The sequence below is a fragment of the Hyla sarda genome, chromosome 3 (assembly GCF_029499605.1).
Source record: "Hyla sarda isolate aHylSar1 chromosome 3, aHylSar1.hap1, whole genome shotgun sequence".
Lineage (NCBI taxonomy): Eukaryota > Metazoa > Chordata > Amphibia > Anura > Hylidae > Hyla > Hyla sarda.
In genome coordinates, this window is record NC_079191.1 from 437600896 (window position 1) to 437624668 (window position 23773).

Here is a 23773-nt window from a genome sequence, read left to right on the forward strand (position 1 = left end):
CGTATTTTTTGCCGTATAAGACGCACTTTTTCTTCCCCAAAACTGGGTGGAAAAAGTCGGTGCGTCTTATACGGCGAATACACCCCTATCGCGGCGGTCCCTGCGGCCATCAACGGCCGGGACCCGCGGCTAATACAGGACATCACCGATCGCCGTGATGCCCTGTATTAACCCTTCAGACGCGGTGATCCGCGGTCCTGAACAGCCCGACTGAATAGCCGGGTTAGTGGTTACAGGACACCGGGAGGGACCTTACCTGCCTCCTCGCTGTCTTCTCCGTTCAGGGATCCCCTGTATGGCCGGCTCTCTCCTTCCTCGTCATCACGTCGTCGCGTACGTGCGTCGGCGTGCGTAACGACATGATGGCGGCGACGGAGAGCGAGGATACCCGGCCGGCAGCAGAGACGTTCCGGAGCGACGGGGACACGGCGACAACGATGGAGCGACATCCAGGGCAGCGGTGACGGGTCCGGAGCGGCGGGGACAGGTGAGTATTACCTCCTATGCAGTGGTCTTCAATCTGCGGACCTCCAGATGTTGCAAAACTACAACTCCCAGCATGCCTAGACAGCCAACGGCTGTACGGGCATGCTGGGAGTTGTAGTTTTGCAACATCTGGACGTCCGCAGGTTGAAGACCACTATTGGGTTCAAAATCTTTAATTTTTTACATTTTGCACCTAAAAATAGGGTGCGTCTTATACGCCGGTGCGTCCTATAGAGCGAAAAATACGGTACTTCTATTTTAAAAAATATTAATAATTTCAGTACTTATTAGCTGCTGTATGCTCCACAGGAAGTTCTTTTCTTTTTGAATTTCCTTTCTGTCTGACCACAGTGTCAGCAGAGAGCACTGTGGTCAGACTGGAAAGTAATTCGAAAAGAAAAGAATTTCCTCTGTAGTATACAGCAGCTGATAAGTACTGGAAGGGTTAATATTTTTAAGTAATTTACAAATCTGGTAAGCTTTCTGGCACCAGTTGATTTTCAAAAAATTGGCTTCCAGCGGAGTACCCCTTTTAAATTCCCATTCACACTACGTATTTTCTGAGCTGAATTCCGCTCTGGAGTTCCACAGCGAAAAATCTGGTGCAGAAGCGTCCCATTGTTTTCATTGGGATTCTGCTGCACCATTCGCACTACAGAATTTCCGCGGCAGATGTTCCGGACCCCAGACTCCGCCAAAAGATTAAACATGTTTGTGGGATAAGTAAAAAATATATAATAAATTGAGGATATAAAATATAAGAAGAAAAAATAACTCAAACAGGATTTTTTTTTGCTTTTAGTATTTTATATTCAACTTCTTTTTTTTATCGGTTTGTATCCTGCTTGTGTTAGTTTTACTTGTTATATTTTTATCCTCAATATTCTTTACTATGATTGTTTTTGGGCGGTTCCAGACAAATTGTTTTTCGTGAATCTGATATCTTTATCTGATATCTGATAATCAATGTCTAAAACCCAGAGTTTCCCAACCAGGATGCCTCTGGCTGTTGCAAAACTACAACTCCCAGCATGCCCGAACAGCCTTCGGCTGTCCGGGCATGCTGGGATTTGTAGTTTTGCAACAGCTGAAGGCATCCTCATTGGTAAACATTGCTCTGAGCATTGCTGTTGGTCTCCCATCCACTGCCCAGACCATGATACCTGCTGCTTAGCATTCTGGGAGTTGTAGTTTTGCAACAGGAGGCACCCTGGTTGGGAAACACCGCTCTAACCTGAGGCTCTCTAACTTATGCAACACTACAACTCCCAGCATGGACAGTTTGATGTAAACACAAAACGCAGCATGAGCCTAAGCCTTATTTTCCTTCATTTTGACCAGTAGTTAAAGGGGCACTCCGGTGGAAAACAAATGTTTTAAATAAATAAACTGGTGCCGGAAAGTTATTCAGATTTGTAAATTACTTCTATTTAAAAATCTTAATCCTTCCAGTACTTTTCAGCTGCTGTATGCTCCAGAGGAAGTTGTGTAGTTCTATCCAGTCTGATCACAGTGCTCTCTGCTGACACCTCTGTCCATGTCAGGAACTGTACAGAGTACAAGCAAATCCCCATAGCAAACCTCTCCTGCTCTGTACAGTTCCTGACGTGGAAAGAGGTGGCAGCAGAGAGCACTGTGGTCAGACTGGAAAGAACTACACAACTTCCTGAGGAGCATACAGCAGCTGATAAGATTGCCTTAACCAGGGATTGTCTGTGAATTTTGGCCCATGTGTGGTGGGATATAGGGATTGTAAAAATAAATCTACCGGAGTACTCCTTTAACCCTGCTTGTTGTTCGGCATGGCTGCGGCCATCAGATATTTCACCCCCAGGGCTGTGGTGGACGGGGGGCAGGTGGTGCAGGGCCGGGCGCAGGCAGAGTGCAGGATTCCCACGATTTGACTCATCATTGCTCAGATTATTTCCCCTCCAGGAATGATATGAAGCTGGGGAGGAGCGATGAGTAAGTGGTGAGACAGCGGCCACAAGATGGGGACCGGCTCCTCCTCGCTCTATATATGTATATACACGTGAAGATCCCACACAGCTTGGCATTCAGTCCTAGCCATCTGACTATGGCAGAGAAAAGCCCATTAAGGACATCTGTGTATGTGAAGAGGACTGGATCTCTGATTGGTTTAGGGGATGGTTGGCCCATGTGTGGTGGGGTATAGGGATTATCTGGTTAAAGCGATTTTTGGCCCATGTATGGTGGGGTGTAGGGATCATCTGGTTAAGGTGATTGTTGGCCCATGTGTGGTGGGGTGTAGGGATCATCTGGTTAAGGTGATTTTTGGCCCATGTATGGTGAGGTATAGGGTTTGTCTGGTTTAAATGATTGTTGGCCCATGTGTGGTGGGGTATAGGGATTGTCTGTTATAAATGATTTTTGGCCCATGTGTTGTGGGGTATAGGGTTTGTCTGGTTTAAATGATTTTTGGCCCATGTGTGGTGGGGTATAGGGATTGTCTGGTTAAGGTGATTTTTGGCCCATGTGTGGTGGGGTGTAGGGATTGTCTGGTTAGGTGATATTTGGCCCATGTGTGGTGGGGTATAGGGATTGTCTGGTTTAAATGATTGTTGGCCCATGTGTGGTGGGGTATAGGGGTTGTCTGGTTAAGGTGATTGTTGGCCCATGTGTAGTGAAGTATAGGGATTGTCTGGTTTAAATGATTGTTGGCCCATGTGTGGTGGGGTGTAGGGATTGTCTGGTTAGGTGATATTTGGCCCATGTGTGGTGGGGTGTAGGGATTGTCTGGTTAGGTGATATTTGGCCCATGTGTGGTGGGGTATAGGGATTGTCTGGTTAAGGTGATTTTTGGCCCATGTGTGGTGGGGTGTAGGGATTGTCTGTTATAAATGATTGTTGGCCCATGTGTGGTGGGGTATAGGGATTTTCTGGTTAGGTGATATTTGGCCCATGTGTGGTGAGGTGTAGGGATTGTCTGGTTTAACCCCTTAAGGACCAAGGACGTACTGGTACGTCCTTGGTCCTGCTCTCGTGATATAACGCGGGGTTACACGGTAACCCCGCATCATATCACGGAGGGCCCGGCGTCATAGTGAAGCCGGGACCCGCCGCTAATAGCGCGCAGCGCCGATCGCGGCGCCGCGCACTATTAACCCTTTAGCCGCGCGCTCAGAGCTGAGCCGCGCGGCTAAAACCGAAAGTGAAAGCTGCCCGGTAACTCAGTGGGCTGTTCGGAATAGCCGCGGCGAAATCGCAGCATCCCGAACAGCTTACAGGACAGCGGGAGGGCCCCTACCTGCCTCCTCGCTGTCCGATCGCCGAATGACTGCTCAGTGCCTGAGATCCAGACATGAGCAGTCATGCGGCAGAATCGTCGATCACTGGTTTCATATGAGAAACCAGTGATCAATGATAAAGATCAGTGTGTGCAGTGTTATAGGTCCCTATGGGATAACAATGATCAGTATAAGAGATCAGTGTGTGCAGTGTTATAGGTCCCTATGGGATAACAATGATCAGTATAAGAGATCAGTGTGTGCAGTGTTATAGGTCCCTATGGGATAACAATGATCAGTGTGCAGTGTTATAGGTCCCTATGGGATAACAATGATCAGTATAAGAGATCAGTGTGTGCAGTGTTATAGGTCCCTATGGGATAACAATGATCAGTATAAGAGATCAGTGTGTACAGTGTTATAGGTCCCTATGGGATAACAATGATCAGTGTGTGCAGTGTTATAGGTCCCTATGGGATAACAATGATCAGTATAAGAGATCAGTGTGTGCAGTGTTATAGGTCCCTATGGGATAACAATGATCGGTATAAGAGATCAGTGTGTGCAGTGTTATAGGTCCCAATGGGATAACAATGATCAGTGTGTGCAGTGTTATAGGTCCCTATGGGATAACAATGATCAGTATAAGAGATCAGTGTAGGCAGTGTTGTAGGTCCCTATGGGATAACAATGATCAGTATAAGAGATCAGTGTAGGCAGTGTTGTAGGTCCCTATGGGATAACAATGATCAGTATAAGAGATCAGTGTGTGCAGTGTTATAGGTCCCTATGGGATAACAATGATCGGTATAAGAGATCAGTGTGTGCAGTGTTATAGGTCCCAATGGGATAACAATGATCAGTGTGTGCAGTGTTATAGGTCCCTATGGGATAACAATGATCAGTATAAGAGATCAGTGTAGGCAGTGTTATAGGTCCCTATGGGAGCTATAACACTGCAAAAAAAAAGTGGAGAAAAAAAAAGTGAATAAAGATCATTTAACTCCTCAAATAAACATATATGGTATCACCGCGTGCGGAAATGTCCAAATTATAAAAATATATCATTAATTAAACCGCTCGGTCAATGGCGTGCGCGCAAAAAAATTACAAAGTCCAAAATAGTGCATTTTTGGTCACTTTTTATATCATTTAACAATGAATAAAAAGAGATCAATAAGTCATATCAATGCAAAAATAGTACCGTTAAAAACTTCAGATCACGACGCAAAAAATTAGCCCTCATACCGCCCCATACACGGAAAAATAAAAAAGTTATAGGGGTCAGAAATGACAATTTTAAACGTATTAATTTTCCTGCATGTAGTTATGATTTTTTCCAGAAGTCTGACAAAATCCAACCTATATAAGTAGGGGATCATTTTAACCGTATGGACCTACAGAATAAAGAGAAGGTGTCATTTTTACCGAAATATGCACTGCGTAGAAACGGAAGCCCCCAAAAGTTACAAAACAGCGTTTTTTTTTTTTCAATTTTGTCTCGCACAATGATTTTTTTTTCCGTTTCACTGTAGATTCTTGGGTAAAATGACTGACGTCATTACAAAGTAGAATTGGTGGCGCAAAAAATAAGCCATCATATGGATTTTTATGTGCAAAATTGAAAGAGTTATGATTTTTTAAAAGCAAGGAGCAAAAAACGAAAATGCAAAAACGGAAAAAAAAAACGGTCCTTAAGGGGTTGATTGTTGGCCCATGTGTGGTGGGGTATAGGGATTGTCTGTTATAAATGATTGTTGGCCCATGTGTGGTGGGGTATAGGGATTGTCTGGTTTAAATGATTGTTGGCCCATGTGTGGTGGGGTATAGGGATTGTCTGGTTTAAATGATTGTTGGCCCATGTGTGGTGGGGTATAGGGATTGTCTGGTTTAAATGATTGTTGGCCCGTGTGTGGTGGGGTATAGGGATTGTCTGGTTAAGTGATATTTGGCCCATGTGTGGTGGGGTATAGGGATTGTCTGGTTTAAATGATTGTTGGCCCATGTGTGGTGGGGTGTAGGGATTGTCTGGTTAGGTTATATTTGGCCCATGTGTGGTGGGGTATAGGGATTGTCTGGTTAGGTGATTGTTGGCCCATGTGTGGTGGGGTATAGGGATTGTCTGTTATAAATGATTGTTGGCCCATGTGTGGTGGGGTATAGGGATTGTTTGGTTAGGTGATATTTGGCCCATGTGTGGTGGGGTATAGGGATTGTCTGGTTAGGTGATATTTGGCCCATGTGTGGTGGGGTATAGGGATTGTCTGGTTAGGTGATATTTGGCCCATGTGTGGTGGGGTATAGGGATTGTCTGGTTAGGTGATATTTGGCCCATGTGTGGTGGGGTATAGGGATTGTCTGGTTAGGTGATATTTGGCCCATGTGTGGTGGGGTGTAGAGATTATCTGGTTTAAATGATTGTTGGCCCATGTGTGGTGGGGTATAGGGATTGTCTGGTTAGGTGATATTTGGCCCATGTGTGGTGAGGTATAGGGATTGTCTGGTTTAAATGATTGTTGGCCCATGTGTGGTGGGGTATAGGGATTGTCTGGTTAGGTGATATTTGGCCCATGTGTGGTGGGGTATAGGGATTGTCTGGTTAGGTGATTGTTGGCCCATGTGTGGTGGGGTATAGGGATTGTCTGGTTAGGTGATATTTGGCCCATGTGTGGTGGGGTATTGGGATTGTCTGGTTTAAATGATTGTTGGCCCATGTGTGGTGGGGTATAGGGATTGTCTGGTTAGGTGATATTTGGCCCATGTGTGGTGGGGTATAGGGATTGTCTGGTTAGGTGATATTTGGCCCATGTGTGGTGGGGTATAGGGATTGTCTGGTTAGGTGATATTTGGCCCATGTGTAGTGGGGTGTAGGGATTATCTGGTTTAAATGATTGTTGGCCCATGTGTGGTGGGGTATAGGGATTGTCTGGTTAGGTGATATTTGGCCCATGTGTGGTGGGGTATAGGGATTGTCTGGTTAGGTGATATTTGGCCCATGTGTGGTGGGGTGTAGAGATTATCTGGTTTAAATGATTGTTGGCCCATGTGTGGTGGGGTATAGGGATTGTCTGGTTTAAATGATTGTTGGCCCATGTGTGGTGGGGTGTAGGGATTGTCTGGTTTAAATGATTGTTGGCCCATGTGTGGTGGGGTATAGGGTTTGTCTGGTTTAAATGATTGTTGGCCCGTGTGTGGTGGGGTATAGGGTTTGTCTGGTTTAAATGATTGTTGGCCCATGTGTGGTGGGGTATAGGGTTTGTCTGGTTTAAATGATTGTTGGCCCATGTGTGGTGGGGTATAGGGATTGTCTGGTTAGGTGATATTTGGCCCATGTGTGGTGGGGTGTAGAGATTATCTGGTTTAAATGATTGTTGGCCCATGTGTGGTGGGGTATAGGGATTGTCTGGTTAGGTGATATTTGGCCCATGTGTGGTGGGGTGTAGAGATTATCTGGTTTAAATGATTGTTGGCCCATGTGTGGTGGGGTATAGGGTTTGTCTGGTTAGGTGATATTTGGCCCATGTGTGGTGGGGTGTAGAGATTATCTGGTTTAAATGATTGTTGGCCCGTGCTAGATGCAGTTGAATCCCATTGACAGCAATTAGTGCATTAGAATTTTTAAGTGGAATTTCGAAAGAGGAAATTCCGTAGTGTGAACCCGGCCTGAGGCTATGTTCATAAGGTGAAACATTCTGCTCGAAACTTCTGTTACAGCAGAGTTCCATTGTTTTCAGTACAATTCTTGCCGCCACTCTGGAAACATCTGCTGTGGAAATTTCAATTCCAGCCTCCGGAGAAAGAATCGACATGAATCCGTTCAGAAATACATTGCCGCACGTTGTCTACGGAACTTCTGGGGAAAATTTCCTGGACGGACATTTTGCCAAAAAATCTGTTGTGTGAAAATAGCCTGAGACTCTCCCGCTCCTGTCGATTCTCTTCAACAGGCCGATGCCAGAGAAGTCCGGAGCAGACAGAAGTGTCTAGCAGCGGCTTTCTCCCTTTTTTCTATTCAGATCTCACACTCTGAGATGCACACTCTGAGACCCTGTGCGTGCGGCGGAATTCTGCAATTCCAAACATTTTCTGTGTTCTCTAAACGTAGAATTCTACCAAAATTCATGACCCATTGAGTTCAATGGGATTCCGCCTGCAATTCCGCGAATTTTAAAGACAGTTCTTAAAATTTTGCAGAATACTGACTTTTGGTGGTGGAATTGCCTCCAGAGAAATTCCACTGTGTAAATGGTACAGCGGAATCCCATTGAAGTAAATGGTCAGTATATTTCGGATTAATTTCTGGCAGAATTCCACATGGAAATTCCACCATCCGGGCAACAACTTGGAGAGATACATCGTTCTACTGTTCAATTCCGTAAAAAATTCTGTAAATTTTTCAGATTTGTGGAGATTTCCACCAATGATAAAATCTGTGCTTTCTTATCCAGGACCTCCATGTTGTCTGTGCCCTGGAAATTTGCGGTCACTAGATGGCATCACTGAGCGACGCTGCCCGCCATGATGTTAGGAGTCACCCAGCTTTAAAGCGAACCTGTCAGATCCCACAAAATAATAAAGCTGTTATATGTTACTCAGTACCTCATCCTGATCATGTACATCTGATTTATGTATTATTTATGTGTTTATCACCCAGATTTCATGAAAAAAAACGCGTATTTCATGTCTTTTTTTTTATCCTTCCAAAGGTAGGGGATGTGTCCTTCTCTTGCCTGCACTGTGATGACTCCTCCCCTTCCCTCACTCTGCTGACTAACTGCTCTTGGTAGCCTGGCAGCCCTGCTCTGTAACCCTTTCCTCTCTAGCGTTATGCTGTACACACACACAATGATTATTGGAGATTGCCTGTACTCTACCACCAAAGACAATATGGTGAGTGTATAACTTACATCTCCCTGTGTCATTCCTGTGTGTCATCCTTTGCCAGTCCTGTAATGCTGGGACTAGTTGGAGGTAAAGTGTTTGGATAACTTTTTTTTTTTACAGCTGTGTTGCCATCAGCTGTTTGCCTACAGATTTAGCAAAACTACAACTCCCAGCATACCCAGACATCCTTTGACTGTCCAGGCATACTTGGAGTTGTAGTTTTGCAACAGCTGGAGGCACATATTTCGTAAAGCACTGTGATACAGCAATGTAGCTGCAGGCTGTGTTCCTTGTCAATCAGCCATCTCGTGTCCATGACCCCTGGACACCCTCATGCTGCTGTCAGACTCCTCAGCGTCCCAGGAGGTATGGGGACCCCTAGTGGTGGGATTTTTGGAGGCAGTTTTCTCTGATAAAATGTAAAAAAATTGTAAAATGTGTGTATATATATATATATATATATATATATATATATATATATATGGTTATTTTTTTTATATCTGACAGTGCCAATTTAAAGGGGTACTCCACTGGAAAAAAAAAATGTAAACTGGTGCCAGAAAGTTAAACAGATTTGTAAATTATCACAAGCAGAGAGATGAATGGACATTGGAGCACTCACATTGGACACCAGGTAAATTCTTGCGCAGATGCTTTTATTTCATATTGCTGTATACAAAGTAGCAGGGAGGTGGACAGATGACAAACAGGCGGGTGGGTGCAACCGATGGGCGACGGTCCGTTATCGCGCCTAGGGGGCCTGACGAAGCGCTAAGTCGCGATAACGTGTGCATGATGAGAGAATATCCCCATAGGAACTGCACAGCTCCCGGGACGTGAGTCATCAGAGAGCAGTTAGACAGAAAACAACAACTCAACTTCAGAAGCTAATAACTATTGAAAGGATTAAGATTTTTTAATAGAAGTAATTTACAAATCTGTTTAACGTTCCGGAGCCAGTTGATATATAAAACGCCTAGGGTGCCTGACGAAGCGCTAAGTCGCGATAACGGACCGTCGCCCATTGGTTGCACCCACCCGCCTGTTTGTCATCTGTCCACCTCCCTGCTACTTTGTATACAGCAATATGAAATAAAAGCATCTGAGCAAGAATTTACCTGGTGTCCGAGGTGATTGCTCCAATGTCCATTCATCTCTCTGCTTGTGATATGTTCGACGTCTGCCTTTAATTGTGAAGCACCACTGACACCTCGTGCTGGCTGCATGATTACCAGTCTGCCAACAGGGATCTCCTTCCGATAGATACGTCAATCTAAATAGTGCCAGGTCTATCTCTTTGTGATGTGAAGATTTGTAAATTACTTCTATTTAAAAATCTTAATCCTTCCAGTACTTATCAGCTGCTGTATGCTCCACAGTAAGTTCTTTTCTTTTTGAACTTCCTTTTTGCCTGACCACATTACTCTCTGTTGCCATCTCTGTCCATGTCAGGAACTGTCCAGAGCAAGAGAGGTTTGCTATAGGGATTTGGGACAGTTCCTAAAATGGACAGAGATGTCAGCAGAGAGCAATGTGGTCAGACAGAAAATAAATTCAAAAAGAAAAGAACTTCCTGTGGAGCATACAGCAGCTAATAAGTACTGGAAGGATTAAAGGGGTATTCCAGGCAAAATCTTTTTTTTTTATATATATATCAACTGGCTCCGGAAAGTTAAACAGATTTGTAAATTACTTCTATTAAAAAATCTTAATCCTTCCAATAGTTATTAGCTTCTGACGTTTTCTGTCTAACTGCTCTCTGATGACTCACGTCCCGGGAGCTGTGTAGTTCCTATGGGGATATTCTCCAATCATGCACAGCTCCCGGGACGTGACATCATCATTGAGCAGTTAAACAGAAAACTTCAGAAGCTAATAACTATTGGAAGGATTAAGATTTTTTAATAGAAGTAATTTACAAATCTGTTTAACTTTCCGGAGCCAGTTGATTAGGAAAAAAAAAAAAAGTGTTTTCCACCAGAGAACCCCAATGGGGGGGCGACCACCTGTGCACCGTGTGCACCCACCCCAGACCCCACAGAACCCATAATCAATGTCCGCTCTTAAAGGGCAACACCCCCCTGTTTGGCAAGTATTCTTAAAGGGCAACTCCGGTGGAATTTTTTTTTTTTTGACAAAACAACTGGTGCCAGAAAGTTAAACAGATTTGTAAATTACTTCTATTTAAAAATCTTAACCCTTCCAGTACTTATCAGCTGTTGTATACTACAGAGAAGTTTGTGAATTTCTTTTCTGCCTGACAACAGTGCTCTCTGCTGACACCTCTGTCCGTGTCAGGAACTGTCCAGAACAGGAGAGGTTTTCTATGGGGATTTGCTTCTAACCTGACAGTTCCTGACACGGACAGAGGTGTCAGCAGAGAGCACTGTTGTCAGGCAGAAAAGAAATTCACAAACTTCTCTGTAATATATCTGTAGTATACAGCAGCTGATAAGTACTAGAAGGGTTAAGATTTTTAAATAGAAGTAATTTACAAATCTGTTTAACTTTCTGGCACCAGTTGATTTGTCAAAAAAAAAAAATCCACCGGAGTACCCCTTTAAGAATACTTGCCAAACAGGGGGGTGTTGCCCTTTAAGAGCGGACATTGATTATGGGTTCTGTGGGGTCTGGGGTGGGTGCACACAGTGCACAGGTGGTCGCCCCCCCATTGTGGGAATCGGTCTCTTTTCCCCTGATAGTCGTGAGTGATCTAATCCTGAGTCACCCTGGGAGTCAGGGTCGGCCATTAACCCCTGCATTCCTATCCCCTGACAAAAACGCCCATAATAATCCCTGGTACTAGGTCTATTCACCATCTCAGGGGGGGGGGAGATCAAAGCCCCATAGACAACAGTTCACATTCTTTCCCGAAACTCTGCATGGCTTGTGGTTTCAGGAGATAAGGTCATTGCTCTGAGTTAACCAGAAACATGAGGTTCACATCTGCAGCGCAAGTGTGTGGGGATAGGAGCTCGACACAAGAGCTGACACTCTATATGGACGGACGAGGCCTCATAGCAATGCGGTGATCGGGCAGGTCCAGACCACAGGCCCCTGACTCGTCTATAAGGAGATCAGCGCCAGTTGTCGGTTTCCCACCAGTCGGACATCTTTGGAATATTTCAGGCCCTTATCATCTCCTGCCTGGACTATTGTAACCCTGTCACCAGGACGGCTGCTGTTTAGTAATGCACACAGCGCTGATGAAATAACAGTGGTCTCCAAACTGTGGACCTCCAGCTGTTGAAAAACTACAACACCCAGTATGCCCGGACAGCCGTTGGCTGTCCGGGCATGCTGAGTGTTGTAGTTTTGCAACAGCTGGAGGTCCACAGTTTGGAGACCACTGTTAAAGGGGTTATCCAGGAAAAAACTTATACATACATATATATATATATCAATCAACTGGTTTCAGAAAGTTAAACAGATTTGTAAATTACTTCTATTAAAAAATCTTAATCCTTTCAGTACTTATGAGCTTCTGAAGTTAAGGTTGTTCTTTTCTGTCCAAGTGCTCTCTGATGACACGTGTCTCGGGAAACGCCCAGTTTAGAAGCAAATTCCCATAGCAAACCTCTTCTAAACTGGGCGGTTCCCGAGACACCTGTCATCAGAGAGCAGTTAGACAGAAAAGAACAACCTAAACTTCAGAAGCTCATAATTACTGAAAGGATTAAGATTTTTTAATAGAAGTAATTTACAAATCTGTTTAACTTTCTGGAGCCAGTTGATATATAGAAAAAAGTTTTTTCCTGGATAACCCCTTTAAGTAAGGTACTGGAAAAGCTTAAAGGGGTATTCCAGTGGAAAACATTTATTTTTTTTCTTATTAAATCAACTGGTGCCAGATTTGTAAATTACTTCTATTAAAAAATCTTAATCCTTTCAGTACTTATGAGCTTCTGAAGTTAAATGGGCACTGTCACCAACTTTATTTTATGATATGTTGTAGTACTTATGTACTACAACATATCTCTAATATACTTTTATTATTTTTTTTTTTAAATGGTTTAATTTACATTTGAAAACCGGCCACTAGGGGTCTCCCTCCTAGTGGCCGGCTGCAGCCTGTTGTGACGTCACGCCTGAAAAAGGGCTGATTTTGGAGTGGCAATCAGTCCTTTTTCAGTTAGGCTGCATTCGCTCCCTGCCTGTCAATCAGACAGGCGGGAGCTAGCGTATTGGCTCCCCGGCCACTGACTGGGAGGCCACTCCTCCCGCACATCGCCGCCGCCTCGTCGCTGCCGATGTCCCTGCACGCCCGCTGCCGGTAAGTATAACGGAGGGAACGGGGTAAGCGGGAGGGGGGTTTGTGATTTAGGGAACGGGGTATGGCGCGGGGGGGGGAGGGAGACGGAGGGAACGGGCTAGCGCCGCAGCGCCGCATGTAACTAACTAATAGTTTATCTACACAGGGTGCCTCCAGCTGTTTCAATACTACAACTCCCAGCATGCCCTGACAGCCAATAGATGTCAGGGCAAGCTGGGAGTTGTAGTGGTGAAACAGCTGGAGGCACCCTGTGTAGATGAGCAAAGGGCGGAAGTCGTCCCCCCCAGCAGGCATCAGTGACGTGGTGCCTGCTGGGGAAGTCTGCCTGGTAGTGAGCACACTACCAGGCAGACAAAAGGCATTTTTAATATAGTAAAAATTAAAATTAAAAGCAGGGAGGGGGTTAGGGATAGATGGGCAATAGGCAGGGACAGAAAAAAAAATAGGATGGTGGGAGCTACCCTTTAAGGTTGTTCTTTTCTGTCTAAGTACTCTCTGATGACACGTGTCTCGGGAACCGCCCAGTTTAGAAGCAAATTCCCATAGCAAACCTCTTCTAAACTGGGCGGTTCCCGAGACACCTGTCATCAGAGAGGACTTAGACAGAAAAGAACAACCTATACTTCAGAAGCTCATAAGTACTGAAAGGATTAAGATTTTTTAATAGAAGTAATTTACAAATCTGTTTAACTTTCTGGAGCCAGTTTATGTATAGAAAAAAGTTTTTTCATGGAATACCCCTTTAAGTAAGGTACTGGAAAAGCTCTAAGGGTTACTCCGGTGGAAAACATTTTTTTTAATTATTATTAAATCAACTGGTGCCAGAAAGTTAAATAGAGTTGTAAATTACTTCTATTAAAAAAAAATCTTTACCCTTCCAGTACTTTTTAGCAGCTGTATGCTACAGAGGAAATTATTTTATTTTTGGAACACAGAGCTCTCTGCTGACATCATGACCACAGTGCTCTCTGCTGACATCTCTGTCTATTTTAGGAACTGTCCAGAGTAGGAGAAAATCCCCATATGCTGCTCTGGACAGTTCCTAAAATGGACAGAGATGTCAGCAGAGAGCACTGTGCTCATGATGTCAGCAGAGAGCTCTGTGTTCCAAAAAGAAAACCATTTCCTCTGTAGTATACAGCAGATAATAAGTACTGGAAGGATTAAGATTTTTTAATAGAAGTAATTTACAAATCTGTTTATCTTTCTGGCACCAGTTGATTTAAAAAAAAAGTTTTCCACTGGAGTACCCCTTTAAAAAGATACACACAAAATATACACACAGAACCTGCACTCTAGACCAGTGTTTCCCAACCAGTGGGCCTCCAGCTGTTGCAAAACTATAACTCCCAGCATGCCCTGGATGTGTATCTAAATTTATGTGTGATACTGTCTACTAATTCGTGTATCTAGACCTATGATGTATGATTCTGTCTACTGATTTGTGTATCTAAAGCACTGGTTCCCAACCAGGGTGCCTCCAGCTGTTGCAAAACTACAACTCCCAGCAGTATTATTTCTTCCAAAAACAGCCCCAACCATGTCCTTAAGTATGTGACACTGCAGCTCAGTTCCATTAAAGTGAATGAAGCCGAGTTGTAATACCACACACAACCTGACGACAGGCGTGGTGCTGTTTTTTTTTTTTTTTTTTTTTTTTTTTTTAATTCCAAAAATCAGCAAGATAACAGCAAAGACATGTGAGAGGACTAAACTGTATCAAAACGTGTGCACAAATTTTAACCTGTAAACCGTTTAAAAAATTATGTCCGGGTGCATCCGTTTTTTAAGAAAAAGATTTATACGTTTTTTACTTTTCACTCCATTATGAATAAAGTTTCACTTGTTTGATTGAAATTCCAAGAAAAAAAAACGGTGCAAAGTCAAAAACCGTATGATGAAAACCTGATGGAACCGTACGCACATACGGTTCTGTACGGTTCCCATTAACTCCCATGTTAAAAAAAACAAAAAACGTATACGGTTTAATACGGTTTTTCACCCGGACCAAAAATCGTGGTAGGATACGGTTTTGGGTACGGGGAAAAAAAACTGACAAAACCGTACAGGATGCAAAACGGACACAACCTGATGCATCGTTTGGCATATGGTTTTCAGTGGAGAGTTCAATGTATACGGTTTTCAATACGGTTCCGTACGGTTTTCACGTTGATAACGTATACGGGAACTGTATTGCAAAAACGTGGTGTGAATGGCGCCTAAGTGACGACCCTGCCAACAGGAAGACGCTCTCAACAGAGACCGAGGGGCGGCACATGGCGGCCAGGAGAGGGGACTTCCTGCCGGGAAAATATACACACAGAACCGGCAGTCTAGACCAGTGTTTCCCAACCAGTGGGCCTCCAGCTGTTGCAGAACTATAACTCCCAACATGCCCTGATGTGTATCTAAACCTATGTGTGATACTGTCTACTGATTTGTGTATCAAAACGTACGAAGTGTGATACTGTCTACTGATTTGTGTATCTAAACGTACGAAGTGTGATACTGTCTACTGATTTGCGTATCTAGGGCACTGTTTCCCAACCAGGGTGCCTCCAGCTGTTGCAAAACTACAACTCCCAGCCTCCCATGTTGGGAGTTGTAGTTTTGCAACAGCTGGAGGCACCCTGGTTGGGAACCACTGATCTAAAGCTATGATGTGTGATACTGTCTACTGAGTTGTGTATCTAAACCTATGATGTGTGATACTGTCTTCTGAGTTGTGTATCTAAACCTATGATGTGTGATACTGTCTACTGAGTTGTGTATCTAAACCTATGATGTGTGATACTGTCTACTGAGTGGTGGATCTAAACCTATGATGTGTGATACTGTCTTCTGAGTGGTGTATCTAAACCTATGATGTGTGATACTGTCTGAGTTGTGTGTCTAAACCTATGATGTGTGATACTATACTGATTTGTGTATCTAAACCTATAATGTGTGATACTATACTGATTTGTGTATCTAAACCTATAATGTGTGATACTATACTGATTTGTGTATCTAAACCTATGATGTGTGATACTGTCTACTGAGTTGTGTATCTAAACCTATAATGTGTGATACTGTACTGAGTTGTGTATCTAAACCTAATATGTGTGATACTGTCTACTGAGTTGTGTATCTAAACCTAAGATGTGTGATACTGTGTACTGGTTTATGTATCTAAACCTAAGATGTGTGATACTGTCTGCTGAGTTGTGTATCTACACCTATGATGTGTGATACTGTCTACTGAGTTGTGTATCTAATCCTATTATGTGTGATACTGTCTACTGAGTTGTGAATCTAAACCTACTGTCTTCTGAGTTGTGTATCTAAACCTATGATGTGTGATACTGTCTACTGAGTGGTGGATCTAAACCTATGATGTGTGATACTGTCTTCTGAGTTGTGTATCTAAACCTATGATATGTGATACTGTCTACTGAGTGGTGGATCTAAACCTATGATGTGTGATACTGTCTACTGAGTTGTGTATCTAAACCTATGATGTGTGATACTGTCTACTGAGTGGTGGATCTAAACCTATGATGTGTAATACTGTCTACTGAGTGGTGTATCTAAACCTATGATGTGTAATACTGTCTACTGAGTTGTGTGTCTAAACCTATGATGTGTGATACTATACTGATTTGTGTATCTAAACCTATAATGTGTGATACTATACTGATTTGTGTATCTAAACCTATGATGTGTGATACTGTCTGAGTTGTGTATCTAAACCTATAATGTGTGATACTGTCTACTGAGTTGTGTATCTAAACCTGTCTACTGAGTTGTGTATCTAAACCTAAGATTTGTGATACTGCTTACTGAGTTGTGTATCTAAACCTATGATGTGTGATACTGTCTACTGAGTTGTGTATCTAAACCTAGGCTGTGTGATACTGTGTACTGGTTTATGTATCTAAACCTAAGATGTGTGATACTGTCTGCTGAGTTGTGTATCTAAACCTATGATGTGTGATACTGTCTACTGAGTTGTGTATCTAAACCTACTGTCTACTGAGTTGTGTATCTAAACCTAAGATGTGTGATACTGTCTGCTGAGTTGTGTATCTAAACCTATGATGTGTGATACTGTCTACTGAGTTGTGTATCTAATCCTATTATGTGTGATACTGTCTACTGAGTTGTGAATCTAAACCTACTGTCTATTGAGTTGTGTATCTAAACCTAAGATTTGTGATACTGCTTACTGAGTTGTGTATCTAAACCTATAAGGTCTGATCCTGTCTTATGAGTTGTGTATCTAAACCAAACATGTGATACTGTCTACTGAGTTGTGCATCTGAACCTATGATATGTGATACTCTCTACTGCAAACATGGTGCCTCCAGCTGTTGCAAAACTACAACTCCCAGCAGTTGTTTTGCAATAGCTGGAGGCACAGTTGGTGGGAAAGTATAATCTAGACGGCCATTCCCTGACATGCAGCACAATGCAGGGACGTCCCCGGGCTATTTATAACATGTTACATGCGTGTACTTGGCGGAGGCCCCCCATACTAATGTTAGAACTGGACGGCTCTGAATCCTGTTTTCACAGATTCTGGGTCATTTTTCCATCTACGAAGCCTCAGAGGAGGAGGTCAGAATAACAGGATCACGGGGACCAGAGTGGCGGCCGGCAGGAACCCCACCAGGCCCCAAAAAATACTCAAAAATTATTCAAAAAAATTTCAATTCTGTAATATTTCAAGAAGATATCAAGAATTTACTAAAAAACACATTAGTAACTTGGTCGGGTGCTGTTGAAAACAGATGGCCACGCCCCTTTGGTCAGGTGGTATTTTTTATGCTGGTGCAAAAAACAGCTCCACATCTGTCATAAGGCTGAATGCGGTATTGCAACTCGATTCCATTCACTTCAGTGCCACTCAGCTGCAGTACTGCACACAAACAGAGTAAAAGGGTGGCGCTGTTTCCGGAAAAAAGCAGCTATGTTTTTTTCTAATCATAGACAACACCTTCGGTGTTGTCCGGTGAACAGTGTAAACAAAAAAACAAAAATTTCCGGCATTGCAATTTTTTTTGGTCGCATCCCATAAAAAAAGTAAGAAAAAAAAGTGGTCAAAAGTCCAAATCTATGCCAAATTGTTACTGATCAAAACAGATCACGGGGCAAACAATGAGCCTCAAACAGCCCCATAGGTGTGAAAAAAAAAAATTCTCGAGGTCAAAACAAGCAAATCTTATATATAAAGTCATTATTTATTTATTTTTATTATTATTTATATTTTTTTTATAATTTTTTTATTATTATTGATATATTTTTTATACTAATAAATCATCATAAATAAATCCTCAATAAAACTGTATAAATTGGGTATCATTGTAACCCTACCGACCTGAAGAATGAACATAACGTGTCAGTTTGTCCGAAAGGTGAAGGCGTCAATTTTTTTTTATTTATTATTATTTATATATTTTTTTTTTAGAATTTTTTTTTATACTAATAAATCATCATAAATAAATCCTCAATAAAACTGTATAAATTGGGTATCATTGCAATCCTAACGACCTGAAGAATGAACATAACGTGTCAGTTTGACCGAAAGGTGAAGGCGTCAATTTATTTATATATATATATATATTTTTTTTTATTATTTCTTTTTTATACTTATAAATCATCATAAATAAATGATCAATAAAACTGTAATCCTACCGACCTGAAGAATCAAGATAACGTGTCAGTTTGACCTCAAGGTGAAGGCGTCAAACAGAAATTCCCCCTTAATTTGCTAAATTCTTTTTTTTTTTTCCCTCAAAAAAGAAAAAAAAAAATATAAATATATATATATATATATATATATATATATATGTATATATATTTTTTTTTTATACAACAAATTTTAAGGTAAATTGAAGGGTGTCATTTTTTTGTACAATTGTCCCTGCAAAAAACAAGCCCCCTCATATGGGTCTGTACATGGAGGGAAAAAAAAAACATTTTGGCTATTAGAAAAAAATGTAACTGCAAAAAAAAAAGGAAATTGTGGTTTATTCCAATAGGGGGAGCCAGTGATCAGCAGAAGCCCTTATACTGGGCACTGGAGGGGGGTGCTTTGCATTGTAGTATATTGCAGTTTATGAAGTGCCAAATGGCGGTACTCTAACGGTTGTAAAACTACAACTCCCAGCATGCCTGGACAGCCAAACACCTGTCTGCCTCCTCCAGAGGATCCACACTGATCAAGAATGGTAAATCAAGGCTTCCCTTTTGCAAAACTTCAACTCCCAGCATGTTGGACTATATAGTAGTATATAGAATAAGTCAATGTTTACCAACCAGGGGTGCCTCCAGCTGTTGCAAAACTAAAACTCCCAGAATGCCCAGATAGCCAAACACCTGTCTGCCTCCTCCAGAGGATCCACACTGATCAAGAATGGTAAATCAAGGCTTCCCTTTTGCAAAACTTCAACTCCCGGAATGTTGGACTAAATAGTAGTATATGGAATAGGTCAATGTTTACCAACCAGGGGTGCCTCCAGCTGTTGCAAAACTACAACTCCCAGCATGCCCGGACAGCCAAACACCTGTCTGCCTCCTCCAGAGGATCCACACTGATCAAGAATGGTAAATCAAGGCTTCCCTTTTGCAAAACTTCAACTCCCAGAATGTTGGACTATATAGTAGTATATAGAATAGGTCAATGTTTACCAACCAGGGGTGCCTCCAGCTGTTGCAAAACTAAAACTCCCAGCATGCCCGGACAGCCAAACACCTGTCTGCCTCCTCCAGAGGATCCACACTGATCAAGAATGGTAAATCAAGGCTTCCCTTTTGCAAAACTTCAACTCCCAGCATGTTGGACTATATAGTAGTATATAGAATAGGTCAATGTTTACCAACCAGGGGTGCCTCCAGCTGTTGCAAAACTAAAACTCCCAGAATGCCCGGATAGCCAAACACCTGTCTGCCTCCTCCAGAGGATCCACACTGATCAAGAATGGTAAATCAAGGCTTCCCTTTTGCAAAACTTCAACTCCCGGAATGTTGGACTAAATAGTAGTATATGGAATAGGTCAATGTTTACCAACCAGGGGTGCCTCCAGCTGTTGCAAAACTACAACTCCCAGCATGCCCGGACAGCCAAACACCTGTCTGCCTCCTCCAGAGGATCCACACTGATCAAGAATGGTAAATCAAGGCTTCCCTTTTGCAAAACTTCAACTCCCAGAATGTTGGACTATATAGTAGTATATAGAATAGGTCAATGTTTACCAACCAGGGGTGCCTCCAGCTGTTGCAAAACTAAAACTCCCAGCATGCCCGGACAGCCAAACACCTGTCTGCCTCCTCCAGAGGATCCACACTGATCAAGAATGGTAAATCAAGGCTTCCCTTTTGCAAAACTTCAACTCCCAGCATGTTGGACTATATAGTAGTATATAGAATAGGTCAATGTTTACCAACCAGGGGTGCCTCCAGCTGTTGCAAAACTAAAACTCCCAGAATGCCCGGATAGCCAAACACCTGTCTGCCTCCTCCAGAGGATCCACACTGATCAAGAATGGTAAATCAAGGCTTCCCTTTTGCAAAACTTCAACTCCCAGAATGTTGGACTATATAGTAGTATATAGAATAGGTCAATGTTTACCAACCAGGGGTGCCTCCAGCTGTTGCATAACTACAACTCCCAGCATGCCCGGACAGCCAAACACCTGTCTGCCTCCTCCAGAGGATCCACACTGATCAAGAATGGTAAATCAAGGCTTCCCTTTTGCTAAACTTAAACTCCCAGAATGTTGGACTATATAGTAGTATATAGAATAGGTCAATGTTTACCAACCAGGGGTGCCTCCAGCTGTTGCAAAGCTAAAACTCCCAGAATGCCCAGACAGCCAAACACCTGTCTGCCTCCTCCAGAGGATCCACACTGATCAAGAATGGTAAATCAAGGCTTCCCTTTTGCAAAACTTCATCTCCCAGAATATTGGACTATATAGTAGTATATTGTGTAGGTCAATGTTTACCAACCAGGGGTGCCTCCAGCTGTTGCAAAACTACAACTCCCAGCATGCCCGGACAGCCGTTGGCTGTCCGGGCATGCTGGGAGTTGTAGTTTTGCAACAGCTGGAGGCCCACCGTTTGCAGCCCACTGCCCTAGATGACTGCAGTCGGTGACCGCTCCTCACCGCCCTTTATATAGCGGCAGCAGACAGTCCGTCCATTGTCCTTTTTGTCGCGGCGTCTGCCCTCACACCTTCTTGTCTCTTTCCTCTCAGGGCGCCGGGGACAGCTTTATCGGGGCGCTGGCATTCTTCATAGCGCAATATCCTCAGCTGGGCATCGAAGAAATGGTGAAGAGGTCAAACCACATTGCGTCAGTGAGCGTCCAGACCGCGGGGACACAGACATCCTATCCCTATCGCAAGGACCTTCCTCAGGATATCTTCTCGTGAAGGAAGACGGTCCCGGGGGAGCCATGGCGAGCGGCAGACATCCACATAAGGAAACTCCTAAATACTGCGGTGCCCTGAGATGACCCCCAGAACTTACAATAAGGGGCGTTACCTCCCGCCATGACATATAGGGAAGCCCCTCCATTATTTCTAACGCCTCAATAAAAGCGTACCGGGTCCTATTCATCTCTAATAACAATATGGATGTCACTACCGTATGGCGCTACTATGGTGGCGCCATTCAGGATTTAAGAAAAGTTGGGTGACATTGTGGAAACGGTTGAAGGGGTACTCTGGTGGAACTTTTTTTTTTATTTTTATTTTTTTTTAAATCAACTGGTGTCATAAAGTAAAACAAATTTGTAAATGACTTCTATTAAAAAAATCTTAATCCTTCCAGTACTAATTAGCAGCTGTATGCTACAGAGGAAATTCTTTTTTTTTATTTATTTTCTGTCTTGACCACAGTGCTCTCTGCTGACACCTCTGTTCGAGTCAGGAACTGTCCAGAGCAGAAGAAAATCCGCATAGCAAACCTATGCTACTCTGGACAGTTCCTGACACGGACAGAGGTGTCAGCAGAGAGCACTGTGGACAAGACAAGAAAGAAATTTAAAAATAAAATGATTTCCTCTGTAGCATACAGCTGCTAAAAAGTACTGGAAGGGTAAAGATTTTTTTTTTTAATAGAAGCAATTTACAAATCTGTTTAACTTTCTGGCACCAGTTGATAAAAAATAAAATGTTTTCCACCGGAGTACCCCTTTAACATTCTACTTAAAGGGGAACTCCGGTGGAAAAAAAAATTGTTTTCAAATCAACTGGTGCAAGAAAGTTAAACAGATTTGTAAATTACTTTGATTTAAAAATCTAAATCCTTCCAGTACTCATCAGCTGCTGTATACTACAGATACATTTGTGAAGTTCTTTCCAGCCTGACCTCAGTGCTCTCTGCTGACACCTCTGTCCATGTCAGGAACTGTCCAGAGCAGGAGAGGTTTGCTATAGGGATTTGCTCCTACTCTGGATAGTTGCTTAAATGGACAGAGGTGTCAGCAGAGAGCACTGTGGTCAGACAGAAAAGAAATTCACAAATTTCTCTGTAGTATACAGCAGCTGATAAGTAATGGAAGGATTAAGATTTTTTAATAGAAGTAATTTACAAATCTGTTTAGCTTTCTGGCACCAGTTGATTTGAAAATATTTGTTTTCAACTTGTTTCCACCGGAGTTCCCCTTTAATTTAAAAAAATAAATATATAGGGAGCAATAGTGACACCAAGAGGCCACATTATGTATTACACCGCATTTATCTGTATAATTAAAAAAACTAAATACATATTTTAGTCATTAATTTATTTATTTCTTTTGCGCCAATGTTATTCTGCAGTGCAGTGACTGTCATCAGTCCCATTGGGGCCACAAAGTATAAATTATTCAGTATAGATTTGTGTAGTTTAAAAGATAACCGTGAGAACATGAAGAGAATAGTTCAGAGCAGCTCAGGATCATGGTTGGAACACTCTAAACCAGTGTTTCCCAACAAGTGTGCCTCCAGCTGTTGCAAAACTACAACTCCCAGCATGCCCGGACAGCCTTTGGCTGTCCGGGCATGCTGGGAGTTGTAGTTTTGCAACAGCTGGAGGCACACTTGTTGGGAAACACTGCTCAGAGCATTGTTATAGGTCTCCCATCCACTGCCCAAAACATAATACCTGCTGCTTAGCATACTGGGAATTGTAGTTTTGCAACACCTGGAGGCACACTGGTTGAAATACACTGTTTTAAAGGGGTACTCCACTGGAAATCTTTTTTAAATCAACTGGTGCCAGAAAGTTAAACAGATTTGTAAATTACTTCTATTTAAAAATCTTAATCCTTCCAGTACTTATTAGCTGCTATATTCTCCACAGGAAGTTCTTTTCTTTTTGAATTTCCTTTCTGTCTGACCACAGTGCTCTCTGCTGACATCTCTGTCCATTTTAGGAACTGTCCAGAGCAGGAGAGGTTTGCTATGGTGATTTGCTTGTACTCTGGACAGTTCCCAAAATGGACAGAGGTGTCAGCAGAGAGCACTGTGGTCAGACAGAATTTTAATTCAAAAAGAAAAACTTCCTGTGGAGAATATAGCAGCTGATAAGTACTGGAAGGATTAAGATTTTTAAATAGAAGTAATTTACAAATCTGTTTAACTTCCTGGCACCAGTTGATTAAAAAATAAATAAATAAATAAAAAAAAGTTTTCCAGTGGAGTACCCCTTTAAGCATTGCTGTTTGTCTCCCATCGACTGCCCAGACCATGATATCTTCTGCTTAGCATGCTGGGAGTTGTAGTTTTGCAACAGCTGGAGATAGTCTGGTTGGGTCAAGGGGATTTCCTATTACAGTATATTGCCCAACCAGGGTGCCTCCAGCTGTTACAAAACTACAATACCCACAGCCCAATGGGACCACCATACAAAAAGG

At 42.7% G+C, this 23773-nt stretch overlaps 1 protein-coding gene across 6 annotated transcripts in view; it reads left to right on the forward strand.

The window, feature by feature from the left end:
• RBKS (ribokinase) overlaps positions 1-21649 on the forward strand; it is a 107905-nt gene extending 86256 nt beyond the window's left edge. For 4 of the 6 annotated variants that reach the window (XM_056568592.1, XM_056568587.1, XM_056568588.1 and 1 more), the window contains one exon: positions 21132-21649. In XM_056568592.1, coding sequence (XP_056424567.1) covers positions 21132-21308 — 177 coding nt within the window. In that variant the 3' untranslated portion in view covers positions 21309-21649. Of the gene's footprint in view, positions 1-8182; positions 8374-8440; positions 8625-21131 lie in introns of those variants that run through there. The other 2 variants (XR_008891744.1, XM_056568591.1) reach the window with 2 other exon arrangements.
• The last annotated feature ends 2124 nt before the right edge of the window (positions 21650-23773 follow it).